General features: G+C 57.2%; 7 protein-coding genes across 7 annotated transcripts; 3 read left to right on the top strand and 4 right to left on the bottom strand.

Annotated features, from left to right (window-relative positions):
• Positions 1-1,210: 1,210 nt before the first annotated feature.
• Positions 1,211-2,462, top strand: VTJ83DRAFT_2853 (uncharacterized protein; the record flags this gene model as incomplete). The annotated part of the gene is made up of 2 exons (XM_071009169.1): positions 1,211-1,535; positions 1,663-2,462. The coding sequence occupies 2 exons, from the start codon at positions 1,211-1,213 to the stop codon at positions 2,460-2,462; spliced, it is 1,125 nt and encodes a 374-aa protein (XP_070866734.1).
• Positions 2,463-3,301: 839 nt separating this feature from the next.
• VTJ83DRAFT_2852 (uncharacterized protein) lies at positions 3,302-5,397 on the bottom strand (the record flags this gene model as incomplete). The annotated part of the gene is made up of 4 exons (XM_071009168.1): positions 3,302-4,403; positions 4,496-4,592; positions 4,693-5,161; positions 5,212-5,397. The coding sequence occupies 4 exons, from the start codon at positions 5,395-5,397 to the stop codon at positions 3,302-3,304; spliced, it is 1,854 nt and encodes a 617-aa protein (XP_070866733.1).
• Positions 5,398-9,587: 4,190 nt separating this feature from the next.
• On the bottom strand, positions 9,588-12,804 carry VTJ83DRAFT_2851 (uncharacterized protein; the record flags this gene model as incomplete). Its single annotated transcript, XM_071009167.1, has 8 exons — positions 9,588-9,625; positions 9,695-10,466; positions 10,570-11,343; positions 11,422-11,731; positions 11,798-11,950; positions 12,053-12,290; positions 12,363-12,437; positions 12,627-12,804. 8 exons carry the CDS (start codon positions 12,802-12,804, stop codon positions 9,588-9,590), a joined length of 2,538 nt encoding a protein of 845 aa, XP_070866732.1.
• Positions 12,805-13,606: 802 nt separating this feature from the next.
• On the bottom strand, positions 13,607-17,534 carry VTJ83DRAFT_2850 (uncharacterized protein; the record flags this gene model as incomplete). Its single annotated transcript, XM_071009166.1, has 3 exons — positions 13,607-14,587; positions 14,651-17,326; positions 17,505-17,534. The coding sequence occupies 3 exons, from the start codon at positions 17,532-17,534 to the stop codon at positions 13,607-13,609; spliced, it is 3,687 nt and encodes a 1,228-aa protein (XP_070866731.1).
• Positions 17,535-21,255: 3,721 nt separating this feature from the next.
• Positions 21,256-21,533, top strand: VTJ83DRAFT_2849 (uncharacterized protein; the record flags this gene model as incomplete). The annotated part of the gene is made up of 2 exons (XM_071009164.1): positions 21,256-21,366; positions 21,435-21,533. The coding sequence occupies 2 exons, from the start codon at positions 21,256-21,258 to the stop codon at positions 21,531-21,533; spliced, it is 210 nt and encodes a 69-aa protein (XP_070866730.1).
• A 1,465-nt stretch (positions 21,534-22,998) lies between these two features.
• VTJ83DRAFT_2848 (uncharacterized protein) lies at positions 22,999-24,621 on the top strand (the record flags this gene model as incomplete). Its single annotated transcript, XM_071009163.1, has 1 exon — positions 22,999-24,621. The coding sequence occupies one exon, from the start codon at positions 22,999-23,001 to the stop codon at positions 24,619-24,621; it is 1,623 nt and encodes a 540-aa protein (XP_070866729.1).
• Positions 24,622-25,012: 391 nt separating this feature from the next.
• VTJ83DRAFT_2847 (uncharacterized protein) lies at positions 25,013-26,597 on the bottom strand (the record flags this gene model as incomplete). The annotated part of the gene is made up of 2 exons (XM_071009162.1): positions 25,013-26,048; positions 26,131-26,597. 2 exons carry the CDS (start codon positions 26,595-26,597, stop codon positions 25,013-25,015), a joined length of 1,503 nt encoding a protein of 500 aa, XP_070866728.1.
• Between the last annotated feature and the right edge of the window lie 1,359 nt (positions 26,598-27,956).

Genomic DNA, 27,956 nt, shown 5'->3' with positions numbered 1-27,956 from the left:
CATCTTCTCAGGCCTTTCGTTGCCAAGAAGCTTGGTCACGAAATCTCCCAAGGTCTCTCGGATTTCTTTAGTCAGATACGAGTAGACTAACCCCAGGGGGTTTGGTTATCCGCACTAGTCCGGTTGACCATTGGTCACCGCATGACAAGAGCCGCCTTGTCCGACTATCTCCACGCCAGGGGTAACCAGGATTAAAGATTGGGTCCAAATCCCCGGTTCCACGGCAGATCCGCTTGGACCGCCGATAGATGGTGCACCAGGCAGCGGGCATCAACGGCGACATGGAATCGAGGATAGGGGGAACCATCCTGCGCTCTCGATTGTCCATGTCCTCGAACTCAACGCACCGGAAAAGACCGAGATATGAAAACTAACGTCAACGCCATAGCAGCGGGTTATCGGTTCGAGAAGTGTTTAAGCTTCGTCAGTCGAAGGTAAGGGACAATATCTATAAGACCAACGTGTAGCCACATCTGCCGGTGCATGGGGTGAAGGCACGTCGCTCTGCCCGCTGATGCCGTGTTGACTCGATATTAACTGGCGTCATCCCAAAGGCTTGGAACGCGCTGAGCTGACACCTCCACGTTACAGCCGCCTTGTGCCCTGCCTCTCCTGCCTTGTGTAGCAGATGACCCCATCTCCGCCCGAGTCTATCCATCGTATCCCGCCACCAACCCATTTGCTCCATCCCCCTGATCACCAATCGGGTTCGCTCGGTGCCATGGCCGGCCTCTCGTCGGCCACCACGGGTCTCCCGCTGCTGCCTGGTTCGGCACCTCCCGGCGTCCACCCGAGACCGCTCCTACGCAAACCCCCAGCATTCACCCCCCTCAAGCGCCGCACCCACAAAAAGAGCCGTACCGGATGTGCCACTTGCAAGGCCCGAAAGATAAAATGCGATGAGCGCCACCCTGCGTGCATCAACTGCATCTCCCACGGTGTCGAGTGTCCCTTTCTCCGCGGACCGCCACCGCCGTCGACGAAACAACATATTTCCCCTCCGTCTACAGCATCGCCCAACTCTCAGCCCTCGCCGGTCTCCCTTGACACCGTCCCGACACCTGCGTCCCTCCCGCCGGGTACCTCCACCTCCCCATCGCCGGTCCCTCATGACAGCCCCCCGGCCCCGTCCCCTGCTCCTCTCAGAGCATCGCCATGCTCCCTGAGGCCGGGGGAACCGTCCGCTCCTAGCCCGAGCGGCGGTCTGCCCATGCTTGAGCTCGAGCTTCTCCACAACTACACGACGCAGACCTACCGGACCTTGACGGCGGACCCCATCTGGGACTTTTGGCGCGACGACGTGGTGCGTCTCGGCCTGCGCTGCGAGTACGTCATGCAAACCGTGTTGGCCGTTAGCGCCCTCCACTTGGCGTTCCTTCGACCCGACCGGAGGGACGAGTACATCACCGAGGGGATCATGCTGCACCAACGCGCGTCCAGGTCGGCCATGAAGGTTATGGCGGCGGGCGATGGACTCGTCGATGCGGACCAAGCGGCGAGCGTGTTTGCGTTTAGCATGTTGACCATGTTCTTTGGTATGTTTCTCTCTGTTTTCGGTTTTTTTGTTACCGCCCTCGCCCATGGTATATCTATCATATCCTCCCTCCCCGAAACCAGAGAGGCCCAACCCCCGAACCCAACTCACACATACCCCCCCCGCAGCCCTCGGCTCTCCGCGCCGCTCCAACCCCGATGGAACCTTCTTCATCGGCGACTCAGGCTTCCCCGACTGGGCCTTTCTCCTCCCCGGCACAAAGTCCATCCAACAGGTCCTCGGCGATGAGCGCGGCCTGCACACCGTCGTCGCGCCCTTTCTTCGCTACGGGAAAGAGCGCTGGCGGGCACAGCGCGCCCTGCTCCAGAAGAAAGGCGTTCCGCTCCCGTCGCAAACGCACTGCTCCAGCCCTCGTGCCGATGAGACGCACAGCCAACCGCCATTGCCATCGCCGCCACTACGGGCACAACCGATCCTCGCCCCGCTCCACACCCGCATCGTCAACACGGTCACGGATCCGTCCCTCCTGGCCACCTACTCCTTCGCTGTCGATGAGCTCGAGATGGCTTTGGCGCTCGCCTTTCCCGACGGGAACACCTCCCCTCCTTCGCCCGCCGCCTCCGACAACGATCGCCACAGCGACGACAACGCGCCGCGCGACGTCCTCGATGCCATGGTCTGGCTCTGGCGGGTCTCGGACACGTTGATCCCCCTCCTCCGCACCGAGGCGGGTCCCGCGCAGGAGGCGGTGGCGATATTGGCGCATTTCAGCGTGCTGCTGCGACGTCATGAACGGAGCGCCTGGTGGTTGAGAGGATGGGGGGAGGCGATGCTGAGGCGGGCGAGCGAGGTGCTGGTGGGGGAGTATAAGGAGTGGATTGAGTGGCCTGTGAGGACAATGGAGGTGATGGAGAGGGCGGCAGACAGGGGGATGGTTGGTTGTAGGGTGGAAGGCATGTTAAATTAAGCCTAAAGAGAGTCAAATGGAGAGAGATGGGTGCTTATCTCTTTCTCTCTCGCAATCCGCGTTGTGTATCAATACCTTAAAATGTAGCACTGTATACCCCTTTAGGTGGCCAGCTGAAGATCTGTTATTTTCAGGTCCACAGAAGCATGAACAATACTTGAACAGATCTCAAGCTGAAGGCCGTATATAGATATTATAGAGAATGCCTTTGTCTGAAGCTGGTTGATGTTGTCTACAAAATAACTGTGTCGTTAATTACCTGAACCCCTGAGCGGGCAATATGTCGCCATCTGGCGACGACAAGACAGCCATGAACACTGTCCCAGGTTCCATATGCATCACGGTAACGAAGAGAGGAGGGTGCTTGGAATAAACCGAAACTTCCGCTGGAGTTATTATAAGGCAATGCAAAACCAGCCTCAGTCATTTCGGAGGAACTTGGTGCTCCCCCTTTGAACGCCGCGATCCACTACCAATGCCCAACACAACCCATGCCAGGTATTTTCCAGTCCCAAGCCGATACACTCTATTGTTTTCCAGTTCGCCTCATCCTCCAGGTTCCAGGGGCAAGAAAGACATAAAAGGTGGTAACAGGATGCAGAAGGAAACCCATGGAAAAGATAAAAAAGAAAACAGAAAAAAAAAGAAAAAGAAAGGCCCAGATTAACAAGTCAATGTCGCTGACCACGATCCACTCTCCCCATCCTCTTCCTCATCTCTCTCTGAGCCTGGTCAACATCTCCAACTTCGCATGCGGCGTAGATAATGTCGGGGACAGGCGCCCAGCAGGAGCCAGAGGTAGCGCCGTGAGCGTTCCGACAATAACCCCTCAGATTGGATCACATATCTGCATCGGCACCCACCCGAAGTCCCGGCCGAGACACATTGGAGATCCGATTATGATGATTCCCGCCCCCCGCCGCGGACGCCGATGCCCAGAGGTACGCTACCGCAAAACCCACCGCCGCACTCATTATCACGATGACTGTCACGACGGCTATTGCTTGGACGTCGAAGCGGCCGAAGCAATGGCGGCGGCGGCGCTGGCGCTGGCGGTGGGACCTGCGGCGACGGTGTAATAGGGAGTCGCCTGGGCTGACCTCGTCACTGCTGTCGTCGTCGTCGTCGTCGTCGTCGCTCTCGTGCGGCGAAGGGTCGTCGGATCCGAGGGGGGAGGCCCCCAGACGTCGGCAGCGCGGGGAGCGCAAGCGGAGGAGGTTTCGGAACTTGTCGTCGCCGTTGACGACGCTGCTTCTGTGGTTGTTGTTGATGTTGTTGCTATGATTCACGCCGCTATGCGCGCATCGGCACGATATCGGCCTTTCCTCTTCCCACTCAGCTTGTCGCTGCTGCGCTGCCACCCCGACAAGATCATCGCCGCTCCTGTCCCTCGCGGCATCCCCACCCGGAACACACCGCGCGGCGAACCGAGACTGCGCCCCCGCCGGGGGAAGGGATGGTGACGGCGATGGTGAGAGCGGCTGTACCGCCGGCGCGGGCGAGACAAGCCCAAACGCCCTCCGGGGGAGCAACCTGCTAGCTTGCGCCTCGGCCGCGACGGGGACGTCGTCTGCAAGCAACCCCGAGTCGAGCAGCTCCAGTGCTGCCGATGGGACGTCCGCCACGTCTTCGATTAGCCCTTTGATCATTCCTCGTCGCTTTGCTGGCCCGACCTGGCCCTCAACGACGGTTATGTTATCGACCCGCGCCCCATCCATATCTTGTTCGTCCGCGTGAACGATATCCAGCCGATTTTGGAGCGCAAGTGCCTCCTCCAGGGTTGGAACGATGGGAGCAGAGCCGGGCGGGGTGGGTTTGACATCCCGGAGGTAGGCTACAACTCGCGCAGGGACGCCGAAGGCCACCGACATGGGCGGGATATTGCGCTTGACGAGGGAGCCGGCACCAATAACCGAGCCGGACCCTATGGTGACGTTGCCTCTGGAGCGGTGGATGGTTAATTAGATAGTTTGACGAGGGAAGCGAGGCAAGACAGAAAGCCAACCAGAAGAAAAAGGGATGGAACAACTCACAAGATGGTCACGTTTGCCCCGATCCAAACGTCATCTCCAATCGTCACCGGCTGGCCGACGCTATTCCGTTGTAACCTTTCATCCAACCTGACCGGATCTGTAACAAAAGGTTCAAATCCACTGTAAGCTCTTTGTTCTCATACCCATACTCTCTCTTTCTCCTTTCTTTTATCAAGACAGAAAACAGGTAGACTCACGCGTTACCCCGACAATGACACAGTTCGGTCCGATATTGCACCTCTCCCCAATGACAACGTCGGCGACCGGCGTGTCCATAATGGTGCAGTTGCGGTTGATGAAGGTCGACCCGCCGACGTGAAGACGGACGCCATAGTCGACGTAGACGGGCGGCTTGACAAAGGGGGTCCTTGCCTTGAGGGTCGGGTTGGTAAAGGTTTGGTCGTGGGTGATGGCGAGGGCGCTGTCTTCGGTGCGGTCTCGGTCAGGGCGGACGATGCTAAGCGGATTCAATGTTAGCTGGGGCCTGGGTGCGTCGTGACGGGCAGGAGAAGGTGGAAGGCGGCAGTGGTGGTGATGGTAGTGGTGGTGGTGGTGGTGGTGGTAATGGTAGCGGTGGTCCGGGATCCTTAGGAAGGGAGAGAGATTCGCTTCGGAGAATGTGACGGGACGGACGGGACGGGACGGAACCGGCCCCACCAGGCCGTGCTTGGTACTTGTTCGGCTTAGACTTACTCCAACCACCTCTGGCTCCGCACCTCCGGGTCGGCGTCGTCTGGGGTCTTGTTGAACTCGCGACAGGCCTGGGCGCAGCGGTTCCGCACGGCACGGAAGTCTGGGTTCCCGGCGGGGAAGATGACCTCACGGTAGTGCCGAGGATGCTCAGGCTCGAGCTCGGGCTCGGGCGACATGTTGGTGATGATTGTCGACTCGCTACTACTCATGACGGCGGCGGCGGCAGTGACAATGGTGGAGGATCAAGGTCGTGTAGGGAGGAGATGGACAGGGTCGAAGGCTGAAGAGATGGGCGGGTTGGCAAGGGGTCTATGTAGATATAGAACGTAGCTGGTTTGGCCGAAGGGCAATGGCGGCTCCTGTGTTCATCCGCAACCCTGCACAAGGCGTTGGTTTCTCTGGCAGCCAAGATGTCTGTTGGCACGTCAGATCTGCCCGGCCGTGGCTTCGAGGCGTTTGGAGGATGGACAAAAAGGCGCTCGGAGTCGCCCGGGTGGCTGACTAGCTGATGATGAGCAGCCTCACCCGGCGGGCTGCCAAGGTGGGAGGAGAATGGTTGCGCGCAGCAAATCGAAGGGAAGAATAACCAAGGTCACCGGAGCGGCGACGACACCGGGGGGTTCCTCGTTCGCGGAAACTGCCTTTATCGGTCGCGACGAGAGTTTGTGTGGGCCAGAGCGCTCTTCATATCCGTCCTGACGATGACCTCAACAGCCAGGCGACAGGGGCCGAGCTTAAAAAGGTTGCCGGATGAGCTGGGGGTATATGTCCGTCAGTTGAGGTGCCACAAACGCATGGAAGATCATGTATGCACCCAGCAGCCCTTCTCCCGTACGTACTCTGTGAGCTCAGCTGCCACCTTGTCTCCTTGGCCTCCCTGCTTTTGCCCGGGTGATGGACGGTCTTACGCCTGGTTACCGCCGCGGTAACAAACACGCTCGGGGCTCTCCGCCACTCCCGCAACCCCCCTCCCCGATGGGCCTGCGGTGAGGTGCTGCTGCAGTGCTGCTACGCTGGGACGGCCGATGACACGCGCGTGCAAGTACACGCCTCAAGATGACACCACCACCACCAGACCAGCATTGTGTCGGGCCCTTTCGATGGGTGCGGCAGCAGGTTTGCCCCGGGGAGGAGAGAAGGATCTCGGCATAAGCGGCTGCGAGATCGACCCCTGGTTTTTTCCATTCCCATCGCAAATGCCCATGGGGGCGGCGGCGCGCCAGGGGGGTGGTTGGGTCAGGCATGTGACGTGTGTCCCCGGCCATACTCCCCGTCGCATGGCATTTTCCCTTGTCCTCGACGAAGAAAACAACGTGAAAACGCTGCAAGCTGCACGCAAATCATCGGCCCGTGTCGTCGCTGTGGGTGTGGGTGTGTGTGACAATCCCCCGGGCCAGCGCCCGCTTGGCTCTTTGTCCTCTTCCGGAATTAGCTGCCTGCAGGCTGAGGGGTCCCCTGCTGGGGTGTGGGAACCCTGCGGCTGGAACTGATGAACCATGGCCGAGTTGTGACTTGTCGACGACGAACGACGGGGTTGCGGCGACGCGGGAGGTTCCCCCCCGGTCCCCCGGTCCCCTCGTCCCCTGGTCCCCGGTCTCCCCTTTGCGCCGCCCCCCCCCCCCCCCCACCCACCACTCGGCCCCTGGTGCATGCGACGGGGGGATGACGAACCCAGCAGAGAAACATGACGCCAACAAACACCAGCGTCGGCATCATGAAGTTTTGACGTTGGGAGTTTGTAGTCGACGGACGGCCTGCAATGATGAGGCACCCTTCTCAACCGCCATCACCACCACCACCATCACCACCACCACCACTACTATATACCACTACTCGCCATGCCAGCTCCCGGGTCCACCTCGAACGGCAAGGCTCTCGACTTCATTCGTGTACTGGCGCAAAGGAGGGAGCCGGCTGAGTTCCCCGGACTTTCAGGTCCAGGTGCACACCCACGCCAAGCACGGCGGTTCGTTTTCATATTTTCTTCATCTGTCCAGCGGGTTCGGGGTGTGATTCCGCGGATGGGGCAGAGACGGCCCGGGTGGCTTCCGCGGAGGAGCCACCCTACACATTTCCAGCGCTAGCACCGCTGCCGGGGAGCCAAATTGAAAAACAGGCCCTGGCCGTGCGGGAGCCAGTGCCAGGGGGTTCTGGTTGAAGAAGAGCTTCGGTTCCGATTAGTGAGTCGCACAGCCCGGGGGTCCCAGCAGCCCACGCCACCTCATGTACCTGATACTGGTACTAAGTACCAACGTTGGACTGAGTTGCTGGGTGGGATTTTTTTTTCCTTCTTCTACCATCGCTATAAAGAACCAACGAAACAAACCAACAACACAAGGCTGCAGCACGCAGGCAAGGGGACGGAGAAAATGCGAGGGGAGCGAACCCAATACAGTACGCAGCTGATTGCGTGCTCCTCTATGGAGTAGAAGCTATAGTAAACGGCCTGGAAATGGGTGATGAGGTAATTAACCCGGCCAAGTTTCACCCCCACGCAACGCTAAGCATACTCGTATGTATGTAGTCCTGTCAGGCTTCGCTGTGTTTCACTTTGTTGCTGTCTGAAGCTGTTTGAGCAAGGCAAGGCCGATCGGCATTCGGGCATTCAGGAGCGCATTTCGTCTTGGTTTTTCAGGATAAGTATTTGACCCTCTGCCGCCGACCGGTGAGACTGGGAGCCGTCAGCTTCTTCAGATTTGCCCAATGCCCGGCCCTCCTGTTTGCGTGAATTTACCCCTTGGTCTTGGGCCGGGCTTGTTTGCATGACGAGGCACGCAGGGCAGGGAGCGGTAGGTGTTGGAGGTTGAAGTGTTGTTTCCACCGGCTTTCTTCCCGTTTTGCTTAAATCTTGTGTGTCTCATCGCTCACCCCTCTGACCGCCTTCTCTTGGGGCTGTGACCATCGGGAAATCGTCACGATACGCCGCCGTGTTTGTCGTATCGGAAACGAGAAACGTGGGTAGCCAAGCGGCAGCATCCGAACCCAACAAACGCACTACGAATGGCACGGACTTCTAAAGTCTGCAGGCGGCGCCGTGTATCCGCAGCCGTCTTGGATACTGTACCTCCGCATTCCCTGCGCGTAGGCACAAGCGCGATGCTGCGGAGAAACAGGCCCCTCCACGCAGCCCAGTGGCGATTTGGAAGTGCAGCCTAAGACGCCGCGGCGTGCAGAAAATGTGTCACAGCAGCAACAGATGTGTACAGGTGCACCCGGTTGGTGTGACGTTGGCGGTTGCCGGACGATTCCTTTGCCCTCTCGGATTTCCCCCCGCCGACGTCTGTCACCACCCGGGTGGAACATAGTATCCGGGTTCCGTTGCACCGATGGCACTGCCGACAGTCTTTCCGGCCAGCAGCGAGCGGAAGAGGGAGGGTGCAATGGATGGTGAGGCTGACCCTCTCGTATGTATATACATGCGTCGACCATGGCCATGTCGGATCGACCCAGGGTGGAACGTTCCACCCGTCGCAAAAGACTTCCCCAAGCATTCGTGTTTCCGCAGAAGGTTCCGAGAGGAGGCATCATAATCCTTCCAAGGCCTTCTGCCGTGCGTCATGCTTGCATTCCTCGACCCCCCTCCCCCCCCCCCCTGCCCCCACGCCACCCCTGGGAACGGTCATTGCCCCGAAGCCGCACCGAACCCAACCTACATGCTCTCCCTTCTGTGAGGCGTGCATCCAGCAGCTGATCAACGTTGGATCCGCGCCCGGGCCCAGAGCACCGGCATCAGCACTCGCCTGCATGGTTCGCGTGCAGAAGACGGGGCGGCAAACTTTGTCGAGCTTTATGGCCTGACTCCCGCAGATGGCGTTAGGCAGGAGGCCCAATTTGGTAGGCTCTGGGCATGACAGGAGCCAAGCACATGCAGAAGAAACGAGGCGAAGTGACGTTGACATTCACACCGGCTGTGCTTTCAGCTGTCAAAACATGCTGCATTGCCGTTCATGCCGTAGTGAGGTAGCAGTGTCCTGGTGAAGATGGGGCTCTGTATATGAATGTTCACGGTTGGGTTGTCGACATCCTATGCAACTCACAGCCGAGTCCCGCTATTCTCTTGCCGGCAGGATTGTTGTTGCAGTAGCAGGTATATATGGTGCACTAGCTGATGGCAGCATCAGCGGATCCGTTTTTGCTGTCACAATTGTTTTGAACCATGGTGCAGTTACTGTCGTAAAGCTAGGTTGAGTTGCCCGATGGTAATGACCCAAGCACGGAGGTACGTCTCGGGATTGACTATAGGTGTGTGTGTGTGTGTGTGTGGGTGACTATCTGATCAGCTCCCTCCCTCCTCGCCTCTCCTAACTCTCTCTGCTAGGTTCTCCATTGAGCAAGCGAATATAACTTTTCATCATCCTATGTCATGAACGATAACCTTCCACTTGATTTCCCTGCCGACCTAGCCAAACGCTGGCATGTCGTAGATACAATCCGGATCTGTTCATCATGTTAGCAGCCAACTCATGAACCAGAGCCATAGAACCGAAGTTGGCATTGGATGCTTACCTTTCCCGTATTTCCCGATGTACTCCTTCACCTCCTCCCTCCTCTGTCTCACTTCTTCCAACGCCTCCTTCCCCCGCTCCACCTCCCTCCCCACCTCATTGACCGCCCTGATGGCCTCCTCGGCCAAATCAAACCTGCTCACCTTATTCACCAGCATCATATCAAACGGCGTGGTGGTGCTCCCTTCCTCCCTGTACCCCATGACTCGAAACAACCTCGTATCCCCCGCCCCGGGTCTTCCAAACAGCAACCCCCTCAACTCGACCGGATACCCGTGGTAGTTGAACAGCACCGGGACCCGATCCCCCCCGCTGACGGCCGTGGAGGCGGTGCAAAACAGCGCCGCAAACGCCTCCCGGCTGAGCGCGTGCGGATGATTGCCCTCAGAAGCGAGTATCATCAGGTCCGTGACGTTGACCACGCGCACGCGCAGAGACGGGCAGACATCGCGGAGGAGGGCCGCGGCGTGGACCGCTTCGATGGTGACCTCGACACCGATGCCGACGAGGATGACGTCGGGGAGAGGCCTCCCTTCGGTGGCCTCGGTGCTGGTGCCGGCGCTGATGCGGCCAAAGCCGCTCGGGCGGAGGACGGGGGAAGACGCAAAGTGCCAGACCGAGGCGCCCCGCTGGCAGTGGGCAGCGGCTTCGGAAGCGGAGAGGTACACCGGGGTGGGGTGCTTGGAGCCGATGATGAGGTTGACTTTATTAACCGATTTGAGGCAGTGATGGAGGGTGGAGAGCAAGGAGTTGGCGTCGGGGGGGAGGTAGATCTAAGTCGCAGTAGAGTAGTGAGCAGTCCGCTCAGGTAGAGAGGAAAGAAAAACAGAAAAAGAAAAGAAAAGGAAGGGGCACAGGTTAAACACAACAACATACCCTCGCCGCCGCCGGCTTGAGATTCAACACGGCCCCAATAAAGGACGGATTCTGGTGGCTAAACCCATTATGCTCCTGCCTCGTCCACGTGCTCGTTTCGATGTAGTTGAGGCTCGGGGTATCCCCCCGCCAGCTCACCCCCCTCGCGATCTTGACAAACTTTGCGTACTGCACCATCATGGTGTGCACGATCCCCAGGAAGCTTTCGTAGCTCGGAAACACGGCGTGTCGGCCCGTCATCGTGTACCCTTGCATAAACCCCTGGCAGGTATGCTCACTCAGCACCTCGATTACCCTTCCCCCGCGCGCCCGCGAGAATTGATCCCATTGGAAGTTGCGGTGCGTGTGCCGGAAGACGGCGTCCAGTTTGTTGCTCTCGAGCTCGTCGGGCGAGAAGAGGCGGAGGGTGCGCGGGTTGGCCTGGAATGCATGGTCGAGCAGCTCACCGGCCGCACGCATGCAGCTGCTCTGGGGATCAGCATGGGGGTCGATGGCCAGGGATGTCCAATCGATCGGCGTGAGCTTGGTGCACGAGGCGTGTGCCCTGCGCGCCTGACCCAGCTTTTTGTCATTGCGCTGCGGGATGATCGACAGAACTTGGTCGGTTGGCGCGCCGGATGGTTGGAGGAGGTCGTCGATGCGGTAGCTCGAGAGCCAGTCACGCAGGGCAGCGAGCTGCTCCTCGTCCGTCTTTGCCTGCGGGAGTGGCACTTGGTGGGAATGGAACGAGCCTTCGATGATCTTGCCCTCGACCTCTTTGGGTCCAGTCCAACCCTGTTGCGACGACCGTTAGCACTCGCATAGGTGGCGGCTTTGTGATGGCAGGTCAAGCTGCAGGTAGGTCCTCGGTACCTTTGGTGTCCGCAACACAATCATAGGCCAGCGCGGCTTCACTATGGGCTTCCCAGACCTGGCAGCCTGCTGGATGGCGCGGATCTCCGTTACCGCCCAGTCAAGGGCCGCGTACAAGTCGTCCTGGATCTGCGCCATGTCCTCCACGATGCGCACCCGGTAGCCATAGCCGCTGAACAAGCACGTCACCTCCTTGTCATCCATGCATCCAAAGATGGTACGCTCGCTGATCTTGAAGCCGTTGGCGTGCAAGATGGGCAGCACGGCGCCAGATTCGGCAGGGTCAATGTACTTGATCGCGTGCCAGGCGCTGGGCGAGGGAGGGCAGTCAGATAGGGCCACCACATGGAAAAAGTTCGAAAGGTGTTGCACTCACGTCGCCGTCGGGCCAGTCTCGGCTTCTCCGTCCCCCACGATACATGCCACAATCAAATCCGGGTCATCCATTACCGCCCCAAACGACACTGCAAGCGCATACCCCAGCTCGCCACCCTCGTGAATTGCTCCGGGTGTCTCGGCGTTGATGTGACTGTAAGTAACCGCCAACTGATCAGCGCACGCACACAACACCTTTTGGTGTTTTCCCCGCCCTGAGGAACAACTTCACTGAACAAAAGGGAGAAAACCATACCTCGGGAACCCTCCCGGCACCGAAAACCTCGTAATCAAATTCCTCAACCCTTCCCTGCTGCAATCATACTCGCCTGGATAGTACTTCTGCAGCGACCCCTCTATCCACAGCGAGGCCAGCGCGGCGGGGGCGCCGTGGCCTGGACCGATGACGCAGAGCATGTCCAAGTCATGGTCACGGATAAGCAGGTTGAGATGGGACCAGATGAGAGTAAGGCCGGGACAGGTACCCCAGTGGCCTTTTTGTTTTGGTTTGTTTGTGTTACTAGCTTGAGGGGGTGAGAGGTGGAAGGGATGGAAAGCGGACGTACCCAGTAGCCGCGGCTTCACATGGTCGTGCGTCAACTCTTGTTCGAGCAGCACATTGTCGCGGAGGAAGATCATCGCTGTCCGGTCCAGCCATCAGCATCCCTCCCGTCCGTGTGATGCGATACCAAGTCCAGCAAATAACCCCCGTTCCTGTCGTGAATAATGACGCGTTGGAAAAATGGACAGGCAGGGGGACACAACCAGGCAGAAGGGAGCAGGAGCCGAAGCGACCTAGATTGTGTGGATGAAATACCAAATTCACTCACCAGCAGCGATGTAGTTGGCAGCCCTCTGAAACTCCTTCACAGCTTCACGGTCGCGGTCATCCAGCGGCTTGTCCTGCGTGGACGACGCTCTTATGCCGAGCTGGAGCACGCTATCGGGAAGCTGAGATGGGAGTGGCGGCGGGTTGGCCTCGGGGATGTCTTGTTGTGCGTCAGACATGCTGATATCGACTAACAGGATGCTGTTCGATGAACGGTGTGTGCTGTATCAGATTGCAGAGTCTCGGGCGTATCCAAGAGTGTGCGTTATGGAGGTTAGCTAATAAGTCCTAACCCTCAACGGGGATCGACCCATTATGTATGATTTCAGACTGCATGATGTCGTTGGTTACTGCTCATGACCTCACCTCTCACCTCATCCGTGTTCTTGCATCTAGACGTTCCAAGATCGATATCGCTACCCGATTTCCGATCTTGATCGGCAGAATGACGTAGCGGGAGTCTCCCATGTTACCCCCCCACCCACTCCAACTGCCGATCGGGAACACAGCCTGTGCTATGCTGAATGTAATGGGGTACGACCATCGGATCCGCGCGATCCTGTTTCGACCGACTCTGTTTTCGAAACCACTACGTACTCTTGAATTCAGGGGGGGCAGGATGCATGTTGGGGAACAACAATCACGGCCACACAGGTCACATAAACCAACATCTGACTGATGAAACGGTTACAAAGGAAACCGAAGCCAACGCCGGGTATTAGTGTGCTCAACGTACACCATAGTATCTAGCAAACAAGATGCGAAGGGAAAACAAAAGAAACGCTGCCACCTCCCCAAATCCTGGCTCTTCTCATCCACTCCCACCAACCCGTATGCCCGACCCCTCTCTATGCGCGTTGGTATTAGTTAATTAAGCCACATAAACAAGACCTCCCAAGCCATTGCGAAGCAAGGCCGAACCAGACCCTGACCGGGAGAAGGGGCAGAAGCAAATCAACCGCTCCAACCCAACCCCAAAAGTCACTTCCCCTTCCCTTTCCCTTCAACGAAGATGCCTCCACCGCCCGGCCCGCTCGCCGCATCCCCCATCCTCGCCATGGCTGCAGCCACGCTCACCTTGCTCCTGCCCATCATCCTCGCCTTGCTATCGTGCACGTACTCGTGTAGTCCCCTTCTGACGTGCTTCGCTGCGCGGGCGCCGCGGATGCTCGTCAGCGTCCTGAGCGGCGGAGCGGCAAACTCTTCCTGCTTCTCTCCCTCCGAGGATGACACGGGCCGCTGCTTCTCCTCGTCCTGCTGCTTCTTGCGGTTGAAAGGCCAAACGTTGGGCCTCGGGATGCGGATGTGCGGAACCAGCGCCGCGGCCCAGGCGTCGGGGAAGAGACGGATTAGCGCACCCCACGGCAGCGAGATAGCACCCAACCCGATGGACAGGCCCCACTCTTTGCCGTTGAGCGGGGTGATCTTGAAGGCCTGGCCACCGACGAAGATGATCAAGACCTGACCACCGATCATGATCAGATTGATGACCATAAAGAAGTAGTTGCGCGTGATGCCCTCAAAGATGTTGAGTTTGTTGTCGAGACGGCGGTTGTTGAGCTCGTTGAAAATCTGTAGCCAGACGAAGGTATTGAAGATGAACGTGCTGAGGCGTCTTTGCTCATGCTCAGCGATAAGGCGGTCCGGGCTGTGAATGTCGTAGTTGAGTAACGAGGAGCCGCCGAAGTTGAGAACAAGGGTGATGGCGAGCTGGCAGATGGCCTGGCCGATGATCATCTTGCCCATGCGCGTGCTGATGAGGCCGGCGGATTTCTTGTCGGGCTGGCGGTCGAGGATGGAGGGAGCAGGCGGATCGGTGGCCAGGGCGAGCGCGGCGAAGGTGTCCATGATGAGGTTGACCCAGAGGAGCTGCACGGCGTTGAGGACGGATTCCTCGGTGCTCGAGGCGACTGAAGAAACGAACGTGAGGACGACAGCCGTGACGTTGACGGTGAGTTGAAACTGGGAAGCGAAAGGTTAACATCGGAAATCGCCTTACGAGAAGAGCGCATTGGATGGACAAACCTGAAGGAACTTCTTGACCGAGTCGTTGACGGCACGGCCCCAGCTGATGCCCTTGACAATGGAAGCAAAATTGTCGTCGAGCAGGATGATCGACGCAGCCTCCTTGGCCACCTCGGTGCCCGCAATGCCCATGGCGAAGCCGATATCAGCCATCTTGAGCGCAGGAGCATCGTTGGTACCATCACCAGTAACAGCGACCGTCTCGCCAAGCTCCTTGAGGGTCCGCACCAGGATACGCTTGTCCTCCGGGCTCGAACGAGCCAGGACCTGCAGGTGGGGCACGATCTTCTTGAGCTCCTCCTCACTCTTTCGGCGGAAAACAGGTCCTTCCATAGCGATACCGCCCTCGCTGGGCTTGTAGATGCCGCACTCCTTGGCGATGGCGCGGCCGGTCAGGATGTTGTCACCCGTCACCATGCGCACCGTCACGCCGGCGCGGCGGCAGTCCTTGATGGCGTCGATGACGCTGGGGCGGAGAGGATCTTTGATGCCGAAAATGGCGACCAGGGTCATGTCCTTGTGCACCTTGTCGAACTGGGCGGCCGTGAGCTCCTGGATGCCCTCCAGCTCCGGGGGCGGCCACGACTCAAAGTCGCGGTACGACGAGCCGATGGTACGCAGGGTCTGACCGGCGTAGGACGTAATGGTTTGAGCGAAGATGGCGCGGTCGTTGTCGGTCATGTCGGCAGTGGCAATCTCATCCTGGCCCTCGGGGTCAGACACAACGCGGGAGCACCGGGCGAGCAGAATCTCGGAAGCACCCTTGACGTAGGCGCGGAAACGACCGTCGGGCAACCTGACCACGGTGGCCATGTACTTGACCGCCGAGTCAAAGGGCACAACCTGGACGATGTTGGCGTTGGCACGCTCCTCGTCGACAGGCCCGGCCGCGAGGTGATCGCGGCAGAAGGTCAGCAAGGCGGCCTCGGTCTTGGAGCCAATGAAGGTTTTATCGCCGTCAGCCTCGCCCTCAAAAGCGGTCGAGTTGACGGCATTCGACTGCACGAGAAGATGGCGGATGGCGGCGCCCAGGTTCTTGACGAACTCGGTCACCGGAACGTTGGGGATTGTGATTTCGACGGGCTTTTCGGCCTTCTCGTCGGGCTCCTCGAGCGGGGCATCGGTACCGCCAAAGCTGAGGCTCTTCCCTAGGGTGGTGGCCACGACGGTCATCTTGTTCTGCGTCAAGGTGCCGGTCTTGTCGGAGCACACGGTAGTCGCATTGCCCATGGTCTCACAGGCCTTGAGCACGCGCACCAGGTTGTTGTCCTTCATCATGCGGGTGGTGGCAAATGCGAGGGCCAGAGTTACGGCAAGCGGCAGGCCCTCAGGCACGGCCACGACGACAACGGTGACGGACGTGATGAACAGACGCAGGAAGTTCTGACCCTTCTGGTCCGGAGTGGCAGTGCTGTTGGGCAGCTGGGCCAAGAACTTGATGAAGAGCACAATGAAGAGAAGGAGGGCGGCACCGGCACCGAACTTGGCGATGTGGTCGGCGAGGACGTTGAGCTTCTTCTGCAGGGGCGTGTCCTCTTGATCCGTGTGCATCGACATCATGATGCGGCCGTAGCTGGAGTTGACGCCGACGGCGGTGACCAAGAAAGTACCGGTGCCCTCGTTGACCTTGCTGCCAGAGATGATGAACGGGTCGAGCTTGTCCACGTCGGGCGGAGCGGGAGCGCCACGGGCAATGGACTCGAGAACGGCGAACACCTGGTCGGCAGGGACCTTCTTGAGAAGATCAGACTCGCCGGTGGCCGACGACTCGTCGCACTTGACGCCGTGACCATCGATGAAGATGCCGTCGACCGGGACCATGTCGCCCGTGAACAAGTGCATGACGTCGCCCACCATGATGTCGAAGACGGAAACTTCGGCCGACTTTCCGGAGCGGATGACCTTGACGGTGCGATCGCCAGCCTTCTTGTTGAGTGTATCAAACTGGCGCTGCATCTGCCAGTCGTTGAGGGTGCCAACAGCGACGACGATGAAGATGGCGACCATGATGGCGACGCCCTCGACCCATTCGATCTTGGCCTCTCCGCCCTCATGCTTGACACCAAATGTTTGGTACAGGCCGAGGGCGAGGGATACGACAGCGGCAGCTGTTAGAAGGATGAGGACCTTGTCGTTGTAAGTAATCCAAGCCAGCTCCAAGAGGGATTTTGATTTCTTCTCGGGCAGACGGTTATCCTTGAAAACGCGTTTGCGATCGGCGAACTGGCCGCTCGTATCAACGTGGTGGGCAGGTCCTGGAGCGCCCTTGCCGTCGTCGGTCTTGGGCGTCGGGAGAGCGTCGCCGAGGGTGCCATGTTTCGGCACGCCTTTCGGCGCGACATCTTCAAAGCTCACTGAGCCGTCCAGGGTCTGCTCATCAACACTGAGGCCGGCATGGCGGTCCGTCCGCAGTCCCTTTTCCAGACCGGCCAGACCGCCGAGAGCATAAAAAGCATCGAGGCTTTTAGGGTTGAGCAGCTTTGATAATTGGCCGGGGGAGAAGGCGAATTTGTTATTGTCGACATGGTACATGTCTTCGTTGGTCTGGTCGGGAGAGAGGGCATCGCGGAGGTTCAACCGGAATCCATTGGCCTTGTCTGAGCCGACCGCCGGCGGTATTGTTGAGGCGTCATCGTCGGAATGTGTTTTTATTGTTGATGGCGTTGTGCTCTCATGCTGGCGACGAAGTGAAGCAAGTTAGTGTCAGTGCGAATTGGGTTCCAGGTCCCAACAAAAGCGAAGGGTGCTCTCCGCGCGATTGAGATACAGGGCTCCACGCGCGTCCAGAGATGCGATGCGATGCGATGCGATGCGACGCGAGCATAGTGGAATCAAACACTGGGCCGCAACGTACCTCTGAGGCCCCAAGGGCATGATCCGCCATTGGAAATGTAATGGGGATGCAAAAGCACTCCTAATTGATCGATCAATGGAGAAGATACTTGTCGAAGAGAAGATGGTTGGGAGGTCGTCGAGATTCGTGGCACTTAAGTTTAGTCAGGTAACTGGAAGGCGCCTTGCCTTGGCCAGTAAATTACCCAGAGGTCGAGACCTACCGGTTGGGCTGCCGCTAAGAACTGAGTGGGTCAGGCCAGGGCGGTGCCATGGGCGCCTACGGGTCTCTCAGCCCAGCGATGTGGAGAACCGTAATGCGCCTGTGTACTGGCTTTTGGCCAGGGACTGCCTGAGGTAGGTGTTTGCTCCGCAGTTCAGCTCTGCACTTACAGATGATGTAATTATGTGGATGGGAGGCAACCTTGGGCGAAGCAAGACAATGAACAAGAAAAAAGCTTGGAATGCATCCCTGAACCGAAGAAATGGAATACAGGCAATGGACGGTTAAGTGAAGGAGGTCAGACTCCGGCAAGATCAAGGAAGCGGGATATGAACATCCGCCTCCCGTCGTTTGAAATCCGACGCTTGGCAGGGACATAAGATTCCACGCCGTGTACTGCGTACGTCAGAATGCAGCGCCGTGCGTCTTAGAACTAACAGGTAGGTACCTAGGTACTTGGCAACGGCCCACTTTTGCAAGCGGCCGTGTCTCCGTTAGGAGACGCGGGCGCAAAAAAGAGGGGCAGGCCACTTCAGAGGGACAGTTCGATTTTGTACTACAGTATATGATCGCCGAACAGAATGCCTTGGACAAACTTGCAACAGCTACTACGCCTGTCACAAAAGGATACAAAGGTCTAGCACTTAATAGAGTGTTATTACATCTTTTCAAAAATATCTAGATAAGTAGTAGTTTGCACACACAGTTTTGCATGTAAGTTCCCATACAAATCAGATTGTCCCTCATTTTTTCGCTGGAGAGCCGAGCGCAAAAATAAGGCGGCCGCTTGCAAAAGTGGGCCTTTGCTCGGCCAGTCGCCAAGTATGTGGCACAGGATGCCATGGCAAGGATTTTGTACCTTGATCAGCCACCCGGAGAGGACCAGAACCTCTCGCTCTGTGCCACTCTCCACCAACGCGTATGTTGACGTCTGTTGTAGCCATGTCCGATGCCGTGACACGTCTCCTGCGCCCTGATAGCTTCCCAACTGTGCGGCATGGCTGCTCCCAGCTTGCTCGTATCGTGCCACGAATCCATCCAGCATGGCTCTTCCGGTTCCAAAGTCCAATGAGGTCTAGCGCCGTTGCGCTGGTACCATTGCCCTACCACCGTAGAATGGCGGTAAAGTACCTAACGGAGCCACGAGCCAGATTGGACAGTGAGATGCAACGACAAAAACCACGTGCAGGGGCGCTTGGCCTGGGAGTCGGACGATCGGATAACAGTGCCTGGCGGCTCAGGGAGCCGGTGATGCCCAACAAACCACTTACAGGGCGAGGACGCGGTAAGGAATCTCACCCCCCTGAGAGCTCGAGAGGCACGGTGGACTGCATGGACATGCCGGAAATGGACCAACACACGGCATGAAACAAACGGGAATGACCCATGTACCGTTGCGGCGCAGACAGAACGGTGTCTATGAAAGTGCAAGGCAGAAACAACTGGCCTAATCCGGCGGCCTCGAGACGCAATTGAGAATAGGCGTACTGCAGCATGACCAAGGCCATTGGTACCCAGCTACCTACCTCGGTACCTACAACAGCCCAGGGTACCCGTAGCTCTTTTTTTGCGGGTCTTTGGGTGGTTGCAGAAGGGATAGTGTCGAGATGCTGTCCATACTTGGACCTCTGGGGCATTGAGGCCTCCCGATTAGTAGTATAATCAGGTACGTCGGTTCCACGCCCCAGCGCCACGGTTCCATATGGGGCCTGTAGGTTTCGGAACCGGCCGACCCAGTGGAGATCTTGGATTGGACCATTCCACCGTTACAGTCCCATGCCAGGTCTTCCCCAGAAACACTCTCCCGTGAGTCCGTACCCGTAACAAGCCACACCCCTGCAACCCTCACCAAGCCATTACCTCATCCATGTCTTGCACTGGACTGCGTTGATTCCTGCCAGATTTGCTCCGTAGGCTTACGCAAAAACCCCTCCAAGAAAGCCGGGGAGGAGGTGTTCGGGAGGCAAAGACGGACCGAGGACACACACAGCCCGGATATGACATTCCAAGCCCTTAATTCGTGACGTCGGCCATTGTGGCACAGACATCGAAAAAGCCCAACCAAAGGCAAACCGGATGAGACGGTCTCTCAGATTCATCATCAGGCAAATGAGCCACCTGGATGACGCCAGAGGGTTCTGTAGGTCATGGGATGGAGGGAAAGGCGAGCACCACAACACACAAGTGAGGCGGCGTTCTGAGGCGCGCTTCTCCGATGGGGTTTCCCACGATTGTGTGCTGGCACCCCAGCTTGGCCAAATTCGCACAAATTAATGCCCAATGTTGCAGCACCCATGAAAGTGGTTGGTGCTGGGCAGGATGCTCCTTTATGAGTGACGAAATCTGGTGGCATTGCTTGTGTACGCAGTATCTGCAAGTGTCTCAGATTAACCCTCGGATCTGACGTGGACGGGGTCCATGATAACCACTTTCTCTGGTTCCCGGAAAGCCACCCTCATTGCCGTTCTCATGTCATGTTGATTGCCATCTTCAGACGACAGAATCCATCTCACACCACCACATTGCCAGTTATCTAGACTCTTCAAGTACCTGTAAGCTGCATGGCCAGGCGTCTATACGAAAATGCCTTCAATGTCCCGCTGGCTCTTAAACGTAGGTGCTGTGGCGACCAACTCCCAAGCCAACTGGTAGAACGCAGTGAGCACCTTACCTACCTACCGGCAAGAGTTTGTCACTCGGGGGGTGCCTTGATTGTGGGGAGTTATTCTCTACGAAGTCCGAGAACGAAAAACGAAGTTGAGGAGGATTATACTGCAAGAGAATCAGAACAATCTAGGTAGGGTGGAAATCTCAATAGTAGTGAATCCCGGATAAAGTTCACTCCGGGCTTATTAGCCTCCATAATAATTAGGTTATTAATAGATACTAAGAAAAGGCGACCATGACTTTCTTCACCTTTAAGCCGAGTAACCTTCGCGACATGCTGGTGCCATCCGGACAGACAAGGATCTATCAAATGTCGGAAAAAGACTCATCGTGGGGTGATGAAAAGAACGAGAACGATTTACCGCAAGATGGCTGACGGCTTGCAAACACATTTGAACCAAAAATTCAAGGCACTACAAGGAGGGGCTATGGCATCGGAACATTTTCCCGATATGCGGCCGACTCTTTATGAAGAGGGGGGTCATGGCCTTTCCAGTTCCTACTCAATATGGAAGCCTCGGCGTATTCACTTACTACCTTCACTGGGACGTCTCCCCCGAGAGATCTTTGCTTCAGTGATTATCAGATCATCTGATGAGATAAGACGGATGTCTCATCAACAAGCCTTGCGGATGTTCCTCCTCCCAGAAGACTGTAGCGGTCACAATCCGACACCAGAGAAATGAAAAGACGAACCCTGAGGATATGAGGTGGGGTGGGTCCCTTGAGACGGAGGATGAATATAAAATAGGGCGATCAAGACACCTCGTTCCGTAGTCACCTTCACACCTCGCACGCCTCAGCACAGGCCTTATCCAAGATTCCTCAAAACAGCGTCCCTCACTAAGTGTTGATTGTTCTACCGCACAAAAGTCAATACAACATGCATCCACGAGTGTTCCTCCTCGCCATCTTCAGTTCCATCGCCACCGCCCTGCCCACTGCTAAGGTCAAGGCAAACATTCTTGAGGTGCGGCAGACTGATCCAAAATGGGTGAGTCAAAAGCGAGGCGACCACGACGAGGTCATTATGCTGACAATGTAATGTAATAAACAAACCAGCTTAACTGCGTCAACGACTGCGTGAGGCGAAACTGTCCCGGCGTCGACCTTCCCAAGTGCTTCCCCCAGTGCCAACAAATATGCAGGCACATTCCTTAGCCACCTCGAGGGACATTTTGCTTGAGAGATATCGAGAAAGGTATAGCATATGCGATGGCGCTGGGTGATGCGAGTTTTTTGGCCGTTACTTACCAAGAACTGGTTGTGGGGTTGGGGATGTGACACAACCTAGAGGGGGAGGGTCTGCTGGGACAGGTCACAATCCTAACCCAAGACGATGACGAGTCAGAGATGGATTGAACTCCTTCATGATTGGCGACATCAACAGTGACAAGACCCGGATCGTACCACACTGTGTACAAGTGCCGCCACATGACCCTTTCCGGCTGTATAAACTCGATCAGGCCCAGACACGTCGTGTCAGCCGGACAGGCTTGTGTTCATATCATACCATCAAGGACTTTGCAAGTGCGACACGGGCCTGGAATAGCCCGGAGCTGACAGCAGTTACAACACCCAACGTCTCGCCTCAGATATCGAGGCATGGTGAACACGAAACACGGCTCTCAGGAGGTGATGACCCAGGAGGTGAACGACCTGCGAGGTTTCAAGGGGATCTGATCCCCTGCCATGTGCCGTAACTCGATGCGGCCGTGGCTTGCGCACTAGTTAGGTACACTAAGAGGTGGCCGCACGCTCGGGCTTACACAGTACATAGGGTCCTGCGTTTCAGATCGGGAAAAGCCCAATTAATACCGCCACTTGTCTGCCTGTCGAGTGAAACCGCGATTTGTCCTGAGGTTTGACAGAGTGGCAGGGAGCTCAGAGATATCAAGAAAAGCACGGCAAACCCCACCTAACATCACCACGCTGATTCGCCGTCAGGAGTGAGCAATCGAGCGTATTTATAGCGAATGGGGGGCCTAGATCAGACGCCAAGAGCCAGAAGCATCAGGGCGAAAATGGGGGGGGGAGGGGTGCGGGCAATGCTCGGTACACTTTGGTAACATCTCCTTCACCCCCGGGTACCGAGCCCGGTTGAGAGGCCTGATAATGATTTAGCGTCCAGCTTTGGGTTGTCCACACGCCACTGGCAGTGGTTCATTGACTGGTCGGACCGCGCCCCTGGATGCGGCGCGGCCTTCACGTTAGGGGGTGGAGCTCCGGCCAAAACAAACTCCCCCAACTCCAAGGGATGAATATCAGACGCAGTCAGAAACAAATCACAGCTCTTGGCGGTGTTCTATCCAGAAACACCGGCTGCGGGAACGGCCCGGGTGGATTCGTCGGTGGGGGGCCGATCAGCCGTCCTGTGGGGCTAGGCATCCCACAGCAAGGAGAATATTGAGTTTTGTGACCAGAATAGGTTAACTGTCTCGTTTCTGCGATGATAGTGTACTCAGCTGGTTGACTGATGGGAGCCGAGGTGTGGTGGGGATCGAGAGGATGACGTTTTCGACTTGAAAGGCTGGCAACGTGAGGTAACTATATATCAACCATCAAGAACACTCTATGTGTTCATGGACTACATCGCGTGGCAGCGAATCTCCAACTCCTCTCCACAATGACTTCGTCAATCTCTCCTTCTTCTGACAACCTGGACGGTGGTGCCGATCCTGCGAAGCTCGAAGCCGCCAACCGCTACATTCGCTGGAACTTGCTCTTTCTGCTGGCAATCTTTGTCTTTCTTGTGTTTCCAATATGGATGCCGTTTGTTCCCGGTGTCAACCAGGTGACCAACCTTGTCATCATCATCATCATCGGCCTCTTCCAGCTTATCTGGCTCATAGCCACGATCTGCGCCATCCGTCGAACGGTGGTCATCAACCGCCGAACCAAGCTCCGGGCCGTCAAGGCCCAAGATGTGGAATCATCCGACGCCGAGGCTAGCGCTTCGTCCACGGTTCGTCACGTCGTCGCCATGACCATTTACAAGGAACCCATGAGTGTCTTGCAGGCCACCCTGGACTCCCTAGTGCAGCAAAAAGATGCCGCATCTCGTATCTCCGTCATCATCGGCATGGAAAGCGGCACGCCCGAAAAGGAAGCCAAGCATGATGAGGTCTACGCACGGTACAAGGGCAAATTCCTCCGTCTCATTGTCACTTTCCACCCCTCGGGCGTCCCTGGAGAGATCCCTGGAAAGTGTTCCAACATGAACTACGCCTGTCGCCGAGGCCTGGAGATTCTGCGTCAGGATTCCGACTACGGGTACGAAAAGTACGAGCACATCTTTACCAACTGCGACTGTGACGCCGTCTTCGACCCGGAATACATGCTAGAGCTCGAGACAGAGTACTGCAAACTGGATGACGACGACCGCCACTCCTCCATCTGGCAGTCCATCATCATCTATAAGCGCCCCTCCATGCCCTTTTTCGTTGACATCACCGGCGTACTACGCACCTTCTTCTTCATGGGCGTCCTGATCCCCTGGAACATCAACCCCATGTCGCACTACTCCCTGAGCGTCAAGCTGCTCGAAGAGGGCGCCTTCACCCACCCGGCCTACCAGATGGAGGACATCATCGCGCTGATACGCTACACCATTGTCACGCGGCGCGAGATCCGCATCCGACCGCTCAACCTCACCTCCATCAACGGTCCGACCTCAGGGGCTAACTTTGCCGACGAGATCCGCGAGTGGGCCTTGCAGGTCCGCCGCTGGACCATTGGCGCCGGCGAAGTGTTTCATTACTTCATCGTCAAGACGTACCGCATGCCGTCGGCGTGCTTGTCTATTACCTGGGCAACCCGCTTCTTTGCCTATTATGGGCTTGTGCTCTGCGCCAGCCCCCTCTTCTCCATCATCTCCCCGATTTTCGTTCAGCTCGCCAGCAGCCTTGTCGCGCCGGCGCACGATCGGTTGTTGGTCAGCGATGCCGTCTTTCAAGCCATGTGCTTCATATTCCTGGGCACGCAGTACGTCTTCTTCCTCATCGCCACCATCCTGGTGCGCTGGAACCTGCCGGTGCCCGGGGACGGCGGAAACAGCTACAACAAGGGCCTGAGAGGGGTCATGAGGGGCCTGATGCACTGGGTGTTGATGTTGCCAACCATTCTTGCTTACAGCCTGGTTGAGCTGTATTCGTTCTTTGAACTGGCGTTCAGGGGAAAGAATGTTTGCAAACACAATGCTGCGAGCAAGAACAACCTGGTGTTGGTCAAGGAAAACGAAAGCTCTTAAGATGGAGAATAGATCGGCGCTGGATGAGTCAGCTTAGACTTCTGGTAGACTTCGGATGGACCTTCGATGATAAATATTCGAACAGCAAAATAGATTTTGGACTCTAGAACAGAGAGAACATAGACATTGAATCAAGTCCTCGTCACAAAATTTCAGACTCAGGAGTAGGTACTTTGTGTCCTTGTCTGCCCGAGGCGGGATTTTGGTGTCATTCATGAGGCTTCTCCCAGACTAATATTGCGGAGAGGTTGACTACGTGACATCCTCCAAGAGATTCACCCATGCATCATATGAAGTAATAACATGCTCAGGATGAAGTGGGGGGTCTATGGATCAATTTTCTTTTTTTAAAAGAAGGTATATACAAAGCCTGGACCTGACTCCCGACCACTCAAGCCGCCGGCTGGATGGCCTGCGGGTAGTAGAACAGCTCGTTCGGATCGAACTGCTTCTTGAGCTGCCTCAGCCTGGGCAAGCTCTCCCGATAGTACACCTCCTGGGCCTCTGACCGCCCCAGCCTCGGGTCCGCGTAGTTGATGTACATTCCCCAATCCTGGCCCAGACCCTCCGTAAACGTCCTCACCCACCCGTCCAAAAACTCAAACCCGTTCGCCGGGTACTGCCCAAAGAAGATGCCATCGTTGAACTGGTACAAGAACAGGTGCTTCTTGGGGTCCCTGTACGCGTACGACGTTTCGTCCTTGGGAACCTGCGTAATGGCCGAGTTCGGCCCGCCGTACATGTCGATCAGGATGTACCAGCTCCTGCCCATCCCCAGCGAGCGAGGCTTGGTCACCCAGTACTCGGCCACGCGCTCGAGCACCTTCTCCGGCAGGGCTCCCGTCACCAGGCTCTTGGCGTAGAACGTCTCAGCTTGCCTGTGCGGCCGCCTAACATCGATCTCGTTGCTGTAGGAGTAGTGCTTGAACCCGCCCATCCAGTCGTACTCCCTCACGCCCGTCGCGTTGATGCCGGTACCAAGCCGCGGCAACAGCGGTGCTAGCGCCGCCCTCATCCCCGCTGCATTCCCGTGATACAACCCTTGCAGCTGCATCTGGAACCCATTGCCCAGCAAACGCATGTTCATCTCCTTCGGCATGCCGCCGGAGAGCAGCCAATCCTGCAACTCCGAAAAGCCCTTAACAAGGGCCGTCGCGTTGGTCCGCCAGGCGGGCAGGTTGACCTCGAAGGAGGTGACAGTCTCGGGGACGGGGAAGGTGCGGAAGCGCCAGGTGACGACGATGCCAAAGTTGGAGCCGGCGCCGCGCAGGGCCCAGAAGAGGGAGGGGTTCTGGGTGGCGGACGCCTCGACGATGGTGCCGTTGGCGAGGACCACAGTGGCTCCCACCGCCCAGTCCAGCGCGAGGCCGTGCGTGTGGGAGGAGAAGCCGAAGCCGCCGTGAAGGGTGTGGCCGGAGACGCCGACGCTGTGAACGGGGGCGAGTTAGCATTTGAAGCTAGACACAGACAGATGGATAACAAAACAGATGGGGCGGTGGGTTTACTTACCCTGGACAGGTGCCGTGCGAGAAATCCCTGCCTTCCTTCACCAACACCGTGGCAACGTGCCCAAGCCTCGCGCCGGCCTCCACGGTGGCGATGCCCGTTGCTTTGTCCAGCTCTACGGCATCCATGCGGTCGAGCTGCACCACGAGATGCCCATCTTCGCCGCCCAGGCCGAACGACGCGTAGCTGTGGCCGCCGCACTTGGCAGACACTTTCACGTCGCTGACCCTGGCTGCGCACTCGACCGCCCGGCGAACATGCTCAATGGTGGTGGGCGCCGCGATCGCCGCGGGGGTGTACTTAAGGCGTTGGTTAAAGGCGTGGGTATCGATGGTCCAGTCGGAGGTGCCCGGGGTGGACGTGGGCACGCCGGCGTCGCGGAGACAGTCGTCAATGGCAGCGCGCTTGTTGTTGACGACGGCGGCCGCCGCAAGAGTGGCCGCCGTCGAGAGAGCAATCATGAGCCGCATCGTGGCGGTTTGTCTTGTCCTGTCACCTCACCTCACCTCGGGGAGGGGTGCTTGCCGGGCAATGTGTGAAGAATGGGGGCTCTCTTCGGCAACGCCAAGCGACCTCATCGCAGCGGTGGCTTGGGTTTTTCAACCACATCGTTGCTTGTCTTGGTAGGGTAGGTGGATCGGTTCGCATGATGTTGCTCCGTCACCAGGCCGTTCTACGGGCTCGGCTTGCGATAGCGGTATTTGTGCAACCCCGGCGAGGCCGCGGCTTGGACCGCATCACCGTGCTAAACTACCTCCTTGATTGGTCCAAGGTCCGGCAGAAGGACCCACAAAACCGTTTGGGGCCCCGGATCGCCGGCAGTCCCCCGGGTTGCCAAGGTAGGATTCCCATAGATTTTGACTTCAGGCTAATATACGAAAGGCACGTCAGGGGACCTGTCCGCGTACGTGGTGGTCTTGATGCGTCACCTGTATCACCATGTCCGCATGAGGGCAGAAGCTTGGCTACTAATAAACCGCGGCGCTGGAACGATCAGGCCTACGGCGGAGTGTTTTCCATATTATGGTGACATGATGTGAGGTTTGAATCCTGGACAGCAGAGATTCGACAAGATCCGATTGATGACCCAAGATGGCATCCGCGGGCCGAGAAGTGTGATTGCATGGCCTGATTTGGCACCTATGTAACAGGCATTACGCAATGCGTCCTTTCTCTCCATGCCGTGCCATGGCGTTTGATCGGTGCGGGAGCTTCCGGATTGGGGCGATGCGGAAGAATATCTCAACCCCATGGGGCTTTCGAGAGTGGAGTCTAGCATGATAAAAAAACCACAATATCAGGGCTATGGGGTAAGGTATGCAATTTGACGGCAGCAGATCTCCTCGAAATATGTCGAGATCGTAGAGCCCTTTGGCCATGACCTGGCGGGTCAATCGTTCTAGAAGATGGTCTCACCAGTAAACTTGATATGCTACAGCAATATCTTAGGAGGAATGTCCTGCGCTTGGGCAACAGGCTTCATGACTCTCGTTGACCACGGACTTGGCGTGTGCGACATGGCCATGAGCAGGAGTTTCTATCCCAGTGAGCCTGACCGCCGATTAGTTCCGATTATCAGAGGGTCGAAGGTATACTACGCCGGGCAGTTTTTTCTTCTTTTTATCTATCTTTGTTTGTTTGTTCTGCTGCGTAGTTTAACCGTACCCGAGATGGAAAACAGAGTCAAGTGAAACACACTTGGATATAGGCTGATAGCAGCTTGCTTTATGTGAGGTACCTATATGAATTACATGCGTTATAGGCATCCTAGTTCAATAGGGAGGCAGCAAACAGATGTGCTAGAGACGAAAGAAGACATTTGCCAAAGG

The sequence above is a fragment of the Remersonia thermophila genome, chromosome 3 (assembly GCF_042764415.1).
Source record: "Remersonia thermophila strain ATCC 22073 chromosome 3, whole genome shotgun sequence".
Lineage (NCBI taxonomy): Eukaryota > Fungi > Ascomycota > Sordariomycetes > Sordariales > Chaetomiaceae > Remersonia > Remersonia thermophila.
The sequence above is the reverse complement of the archived record's forward strand: the minus strand, read 5'-3'. Positions and strand labels throughout refer to the sequence as shown.